We start from the raw sequence: 8,129 nt of genomic DNA, 5'->3' as shown, positions 1-8,129 counted from the left end.
ACTTAACCTTAACTTTGTCATGTTGCACATTCAAGTTCCATTACTTGGATGACAAATTCCACATACTACTAGTATGTCATGTATCCTAATCAAATACATCATATAGATTCTGAGATAAACTTCAATTTCTTTTCAATAGGATAAACTATGCAAATAAAAATAGTAATCTACATAACTATTCATGCAGATTTGTTCACTTCCATTTGCAGTACACATTCATAACCCCAAATCAGAGGTTTTGAATCACCTGTACTATAAAAAAGAGAAGCGCCTACCCAAATTGAAATCACTTGCATATACTATTGAGTACTATAGTGATTCGTTGTATTATTATCAATATTCATTATTGGCACAAGAGACTCTTCTGGTGACTTAATGCAGAAGACTGATGGTATGGCATTCAACCAGACAACTCTGATGGAAATCTTAGGCAGGTAAATGTCTATAAGAACTTACTATGACACAACGTCCCAAGTTAAAAATGGAATGTCTTGAGTTTGAAATGAAGATGTTTCTTTTACTCGAAGGCATCCTCGGCAGGAGGTGCGTATGAGAAGCCCATGAATGCAGCGTCCGCCTCCTGTACACTTGCACTGATCACTCCGGTGGACTTCCCCACTGACCCAGGCACTGGCTCACGGACAAACTCAGGGTCAAAATGCTTCAAATCCAGTTGGCCACTCTGTAAGAGATAGGGAAGAAGTTCAAATAAACAGGAACCAGTAGGGAGATTTTTAAACATAAGTCTGCCCAGACATCTGCCCATACACAAGATGTGGCCAAGCCACATTCTAGATCCCTTTGCATACTTGCAAAACAGAACTTTGGGTTAGAAGGGGCAAGCTAGTCATTGGTATGGCATCATTTATTACGCTGAACACCACGCACATACAGCCCCCCATATGTTTTGCTTGCCCTCTAAATTACCCATAATTACATTACCTAGAATATTGGGTACATAGAAGAGTACATACAGACATAGACACACATCCAAACAGATGCAGAAGGAATGACATTTTATCATAATGATTCCATAACAGCACTGGTAGAAAATACACAAAATTGCTGGTTACTTCTTGATCAACAAACAGCCTCCACAAATCCAGTCCTACTGTGATTATTTTCTTACCACTTCTGGGTTGTAAGGAGGAGGGATCCTCCTCTCCAGCAGGTCCTGCCAGTTCAGACTGCTGAAGAATTCATGGGTCTTCACCTCTTCCTGGGGAACATGTCAGGAGAAAAATTACCTGGCTTCCAGAGGATGGTGCTGGTTAGATGTATTCTAATTATCACAAATGAGGTCAGGGATGCAATCCATATTATCATATAGCCAGGCGCTGTGGACCAATCAGAAGGCCCCGTTCGCTCACTCAGTGGTTCTATTAGGTGGTTATAGCAAAGGCCCAGGCATTATGACACCATATGCACCTCAGGGTGGGTCAATAACCCTTAAATATAAGCATGAGGTCCTAATTGTAAGGAAAGCATATAGTATCTGATATATCAATACTTGGGAAATTCAAATATTCTAGTGGGTTATCAATAAAACCTGGTAAAGTAATGTAGAAAATTTTCCAAATCAAACATATACAACATGAATACATACAAGCAGTAGTCATTTTTTGCATACTAGTAATGCAATATCCATGAAGAGATCTAAGCAACAAAGAATCCTTAGCAGCAGACAGTGAACTCTCTATATATAGAGCCAGCTGCTTTTCATTCTACTCCAGGGCTTTAGCCAGCTCGAGATTTTTTTCCGTCAGCCAATTCCTATTGACGGAAAATTCTTGTCAAGAATCTTTTTTTTTCCGTCATCGCGTAAAAATTTCCGTCATTGACTGCAAAAATGTCTACCTCGTCCGATATAAATGTTGTCATTGGGAGAAAATATGACACCACGCTGACGTTTTGTAATAATGTGACCAGTAAAACATCGTTTCTTTGCGTTTTCCCCGCAAAAACATGGCGCTAAAATCAACTCGTGGGGTATGCAAATCTAACATTACATATTCTCAATACGCACTGTTGATTGGTTGATCGTAACATCTGGAGGGGCGTCTCCTCAGATCCCGCGCTCTGATTGGTAAAGCTATGGATACCGACCCACGATGCACCGCGCGCACCAGCGTTCAAATATTTTATTTGTTTGAAAATGTTACATTTGTAAAGGCAGGAGAACGCTATATTTTTCTATTACACGACAATTTTCTAATTAGGAACACAATTACTCAAAGACTCTTTTGAGAAAACATGCATTCATATACTGATTTATGGTACATTTGGGGGAATTTTGGCGTTCAATTAACCCGGAAGTGTGCCAACAACAACGTGGCGTGGGTATCTCATCTGTGTCGCTGCAAAATTAGCGTTTTCTCGTCAAAACAAAAAAAAAATTCCCGCTGAAGAGAACCGTGCAACATTTTAGATCCTAAAGAATATGTTTTTGATCAAACTATTTGTGGATAGCATGATGTGCCGGTTCTTTTAGCTGCGACTGGCACCTTGCGTTGTCGCAAGTGGCGCGGCTGGGCGAGCGAAAATAATTTGTACGGCCGCCAGCCCCGGCACGCTAGCGTACAAGTTAGGTTTTGATGAGTGTCAAGATTCCAAACAAAGTTCGTAGAATGCACTGTTCGAGGAGTGAGACCTTGAAAAACGGGTTTTTAATGAGATTATCGTATGCGAAAGGGTGCCGACATACAATCGTCTACAATCATGACAATAGCAAAACAAACAGTGTGTGGCTTTCCGACAATGGGCTGTCCGGGCGTCCCCAAGCCGTAGCTTCCCTCTTTTCAACTTGGCCTCCTTGCTTCAATCAACGATTTTTTTCCGTCAAGGTTGACGGAATGGTTGAAATTTTTTTCCGTCACACGCAGCAAATTTCCGTCAATTGACGGAAAAACGGACGCTGGCTAAAGCCCTGTTCTACTCTGACTTACAAAGTCTTTGTCTCCTGTTCCCAGCCTGTCTTCCTTCTCCTTCTGTAGTAGCTGTACATGAGAAGATGCAAGACTGTCTTAAAGACTTCTACATGTAAATTTCCATTTACCGCTTTAATTGACAAGAGGCACTGATACATGTACCCAGTCTCCTGTATTAAATACTGCTACATCCACCATGTATCAGAGGTGGTTCATTTCTTATAGAATAGCAGTTCCTTATAGTCTCTGTAGGAATATTTTGTAGGTACATAGGGAGAAAGTTACTTGGTCTCCCACCTACAACTGCTGCCATCATATGTTTATCTAGTATATGACCTATAACCAAAAACTCTCTTATAAAGCTGTTCCACTAGGCATCCTTACCCCTTCCAGAATGTGCCTGGCCGCTGGTGATATGTTGGTCCTGAGTTTGAGAGGTTTGTAGAGGATGTTCTCGTACATTTCTGCAGTGTCCCGGCTATAGAATGGGGGCTGAAAGTAACATACATGTACCAGTAAGAACCATTTTAAGAATACTTGACTGTCTATAGCTCTAATTTGGTGAATAAACTATGTACATCTTTAATTGATGAATTCAACATACAGGAAAAAGGATTAAAATGATGTTGGTAGCCTGGTATTCATCTTACCCCAGATCCAGTCTATAGTACTTTTCTGATCATTTCCATATTTGAATTGTTTTGCAATTTCCCTATAACTGTATTGAATATTTCTCAGGAGCAGTGTAACTGGGATAGAACCTCTGTTTGCCTATTCATTCACTGCTACCATAAGTTTACAGAGGAATAGCTTAGGTGAAATAGTCAAATAGTCCTTTAGCAAAGGGTGCCAAATTCTTTTATTTGTAACAATTCCTAATGTTCTTGTCCGAATTATTTATCTATTATTGTTTACATCCATCTATTCATCCTGTTTTACATTATTTTGCTACATACTTCAGTCTGTATATTTCCTATACTAGCAATTTGTACCTACATTGTCTTTTACTTTCCCGTTGGATCCGTGGTTTATGTTTTTGTCCATGTCCTTGTGTTTTTGTTAATGTGAATTGTATATTCTACTGTAGAATGCAATAAAAAAAAAAAAAAAAAAAAAAAGAAAAAGGGTGCCAAATTAATCGAGAGGGAAGCAATCAACAGTGAAAACTGGAGCTAGAATAGGACGCATAGCAGGCACAGGACACTTACCAACCCATACAACATCTCATACAACACTGCACCCAGACACCACCAGTCTACTGATCTGTCATAGGCCTGTTTCCGCAGCACTTCTGGTGCAAGGTACTGAAAGTGATAACACAGTATAGATGCAGTACAAGCAAAATCTTTGTTGCAAATGTTTCAAAATGCATCATTACATTCTTCTGATGAAACACTGAACGAAGACATGAAATACCGTGATTCTGTTTTTCTTTTTTTATCTATAAAATCGCAATGCCTCAACATGCCTAATACAGATTGCAACTTAGATACCAGGCTAGTCAAGGATAAAATGTTGTCTATTATCTGTTGTTTTTGACAGTTGACTATTGATTCATATTCATCAGCCAGGCTAAAAGCCGGGAGTGTGCTGAGTGTGCTGGCATTTATCTACATTCACCCCATGCATGTGTAACAGTGGTGTTTAAGTACCGCCTATCGTCCTTGCCCAAGGGCACTAGTGCTTTTGTGGCGACAGCGATAGCAGTTGTGATTTGAGATCAGGCTGCCCGGGTTCGGCGCGGGTTCGAATCCCGGGAGTCGGGATGTTGTTTCTTTTTGTTCTACTCGCCCCTCTGGTTGTTTCACATGATTCTCCCACGAGTACAACATACCTCAGGAGTTCCACAAAAGGTGGATGTAGTTGCTGAAGCTTCAATTCCTTCTTTACACAGGCCAAAGTCGGTCAAAACAACATGACCCTAAGAAAGATATACAAAAAAAAATTGTTAAATGTTGCCTTTCCAAGAAAAAGCTACATGTCACAGCAAAACAAAAGTTTTGCATTGATTAACACTGAAAAAGGGCACACCTATCACTATCATCTTTGTTAAAAATAGTGACAGTTGAGAGATATTATTTTACTGTACTATGGTACATACTGTAAATGCATTTTAAGTTTGCCGGGATTACTTTCGTGGCAGAGGGAAAATAAAGTGTTTGCAGTGGTTTTTAGTTTGTGGTTCATAGTCACATATCTATTTGGAAAAATGTTTGGGGTGGTTTTAAGTTCCTGATGAAGAGGCCACCTCAAACATTTCTGCCTTTACAGTAGTCATCACAAAAATTTACAAAAGACAAGAATGTAATAAAAACATAACACTAACAGTGAGTATGGATGCATTCCTAGTCAACTCACCTGAGAATCTAGTAGAATATTTTCTGGTTTCAAATCTCTGTAAGATAAAATATAACATAATATATTTAACAAATGAGGAAAGATCATATCAATCAATAAGCTGCAGAAAGTGTGGACAAGTGTGTACAGAACAAGCTATGAGTGATACATCAATGAAGGTTAGTTTCCCAAAATCATATCCAGCTGCTTGAGTAAATGCTATTTGGTGCAAACTATGAGTGAATTGGGTATAAGATGAAAAGCCTTTGTATAGACGTGAATACTGACAGACATGAGAAGAACACCTCAGACTGACTGGCTGCATATAAAAAGGTAACTTAGGTAAAGCTGGAATCCTAAGACTGAGGATGAAGCATGATGCTTTTTCGTTAGCTAGTAGTGCCATGTAGACATGACGGGATATATTGTTTTATGGATTAAGTATGCTTCTAATTCTACATACTTAGACAAAGGTAGTCACTATGTGCCAGTGTGCAGTTTTTTATTACAACTACAGCTTCCCAACAAGTTACTTCTGTCATAAAGTGATAGATCCTCTACAGAAGAAAAGACTGTTACCTGTAGATGATGTTAAGTGAGTGAAGGTACCCCAAGGCACTTGCAATCTCAGCTGCATAAAAACGAGCTCTGGGTTCAGGGAAGTACCTTTCCCTCTGTAGATGGAAGAACAGCTGGGAGAGACAAAAAATTAGATCAATAATCTTTTCAGATAACCCAGACATTTCCTTAGAGAACAGTTTGACTCCTGCAAAATTAAGGGACTTATACTGCAAAGTCAAGAAGTTAACGAACAGTTGATGATAAGGTTACATTAAACACTGTAGGTTAAATGTTTGTTTGGGATGGATACGTGTCAAACAATATAGACACACCATCAGATACAAAATGCATCACAAGAATGTCCACTGTATATCACTATACAGTGCAACAATGGTAGAACAACAACATGCTAAGTGTTATGCCTTGTGATGGGTTTGGCTTATTACAGACTAGAAATAGAAACACTAAAAACACCCACCTCTCCACCATTGACATAGTCCAACACAAAATAGAGCTTGTCAGGTGTCTGGAAGGAATAGTGAAGTCCCACTAGGAAAGGGTGCTTCAGGTTTTTCAGCAGGACATTCCGTTCTGCCATGATATGTTTGGCCTGAAGCAACAATAAAGATTGAGTCATGATAAAATCACAAAGCGCCAAATATATAATGAGTAAGCAAAATTCCAAGGGCCTCTGAGGGAGGGACCATAAAGATATACATGTAGCTATTATCAGCATTACCAGGTGAGCATACACTCCTTGTGAAACATTATTCAATGGGAGGGAAAAGGATGTTTTTTCTATGTTTTCCTGGTTGCGTTAGAGTGATATAGGAAACAATTAAGAATATGATAGTGCAATATAGGAAACAAGTATTTGCTGAGTCATTGACTTGCAGATAGAAAGGTCACTGCAGATAGAAAGGTCACTACAGATGTACTATGCTGGAATATAGTAATTGCCGATATACTCCTGGTTGTATCTTGTCCTGGGTATAGTCTTCATCTATAAATTATAATACCCTGTCCTCATCAGTTTTATGTTTAACCTTAAACTTGCCTCATTTCTCTTCATGATGACTTTCTTCTGCAGTACTTTAACAGCATAGAAGTTACTGTCTGTCTTGTGTCTGGCCAGCAAGACCTGGAAGAAGGGGAGAATTGATATACATGTATCATAGTATTAGGTAAATCATCATCAATTCTAAAATGCAATCAAGTTATAGATAGCACAAATATGCATTCCACAGTGTTCGTCGTCGTATCCATTTTTGATTATACTGCTACTGGGTTCAGTGTTACAATTAGGTACTTGCTTGACATGAGAGGAGATACAATTTCCCATTGAAAGTTAGAGCCACTCCAAATAAGACATGTTTGTTCACTTACCTTTCCAAAACTACCCTTTCCAATAACTTTAAGAAAGTCAAAATCTGAAGGTCTTGCACTGGAAGGTAGGAAGTTGAAATTGGTAAGAACATGACACATTTTCAATATTTATTCTGGTAGGGGCACTTCACAGGGCTTAAATATGTTTATCTGCCATCTAATTGAATGGAAACAGAATGATGTGCACAAAGTCTGGGGTACTGGTTAGTTCTCCTTTAAGTTAATAATAGAAACTATGGATCAAGACTTCTTTATCTAAAGCTATTGAAAGTGACAGATAACATTTGATCCTAAGGGGCCGCAAATTTTATTTTCGCCCTGCACTATATGTTTACTTGGATGATACAGTTCACGCCACATTAAGTTTATAAAAATCATTGGAGCAAAGTTAGCCTGATAAAAAAGTACAAAAAATAAGTGACTAATTAATTCTGTCACATGTCTCCAGACAGCAGCATTTGTATTAACCAAACTATAGTAAAGTGAGCAGTGTTACATGACGAGGTGAGGCATGTATGAAACTCTTACTTTGGATTGTGAGTTGGACCAAGATTGTAGTCTGCCGAGTCCTACAGTAAGAGAAACCACTGAACTGTTTAGTACTAGATCCAAATGTTACTGATTGTAATGTTGTCAATAATATTAGACAAAACTTCGGTCATATACTGTTAAGTACTCAAAGTTCAAAACTAATTTGATGAAAAGAAGGACACATAGACACATATATTAGTTCATATAATACTAGAAAATAGACAACAGAAAACTACCACAATTTTTCTACAAGTATACACATGGCAATGTTTAAAATGCAAACATGTTGTTTACATACCATGGCTGGCACTTATAAAGAAGTGACTTAAAGGTACTTGATATGATCAAAGGTTAAGTTCAAAGTACTAACTAGTGAAAAACATGTCA

The 8,129-nt window shown here is 38.6% G+C and overlaps 1 protein-coding gene across 1 annotated transcript in view; it reads right to left on the bottom strand.

Moving 5' to 3' along the window:
• The window catches only part of LOC118409654 (serine/threonine-protein kinase Sgk3-like), a gene marked incomplete at its 5' end in the record, with an annotated part of 15,228 nt that extends 7,448 nt beyond the window's left edge, over positions 1 to 7,780 (bottom strand). Inside the window, 12 exon segments of the mRNA XM_035810824.1 lie at positions 67 to 682; positions 1,130 to 1,219; positions 2,946 to 2,996; positions 3,312 to 3,419; positions 4,136 to 4,231; positions 4,762 to 4,848; positions 5,286 to 5,322; positions 5,844 to 5,956; positions 6,304 to 6,435; positions 6,883 to 6,966; positions 7,212 to 7,269; positions 7,740 to 7,780. Coding sequence (XP_035666717.1) covers positions 518 to 682; positions 1,130 to 1,219; positions 2,946 to 2,996; positions 3,312 to 3,419; positions 4,136 to 4,231; positions 4,762 to 4,848; positions 5,286 to 5,322; positions 5,844 to 5,956; positions 6,304 to 6,435; positions 6,883 to 6,966; positions 7,212 to 7,269; positions 7,740 to 7,780 — 1,062 coding nt within the window.
• Positions 7,781 to 8,129: the final 349 nt, after the last annotated feature.

Source organism: Branchiostoma floridae, chromosome 2 (genome assembly GCF_000003815.2).
Source record: "Branchiostoma floridae strain S238N-H82 chromosome 2, Bfl_VNyyK, whole genome shotgun sequence".
NCBI lineage: Eukaryota > Metazoa > Chordata > Leptocardii > Amphioxiformes > Branchiostomatidae > Branchiostoma > Branchiostoma floridae.
Note: the sequence above shows the minus strand (reverse complement) of the source record. Positions and strands in the feature narration are given on the sequence as shown.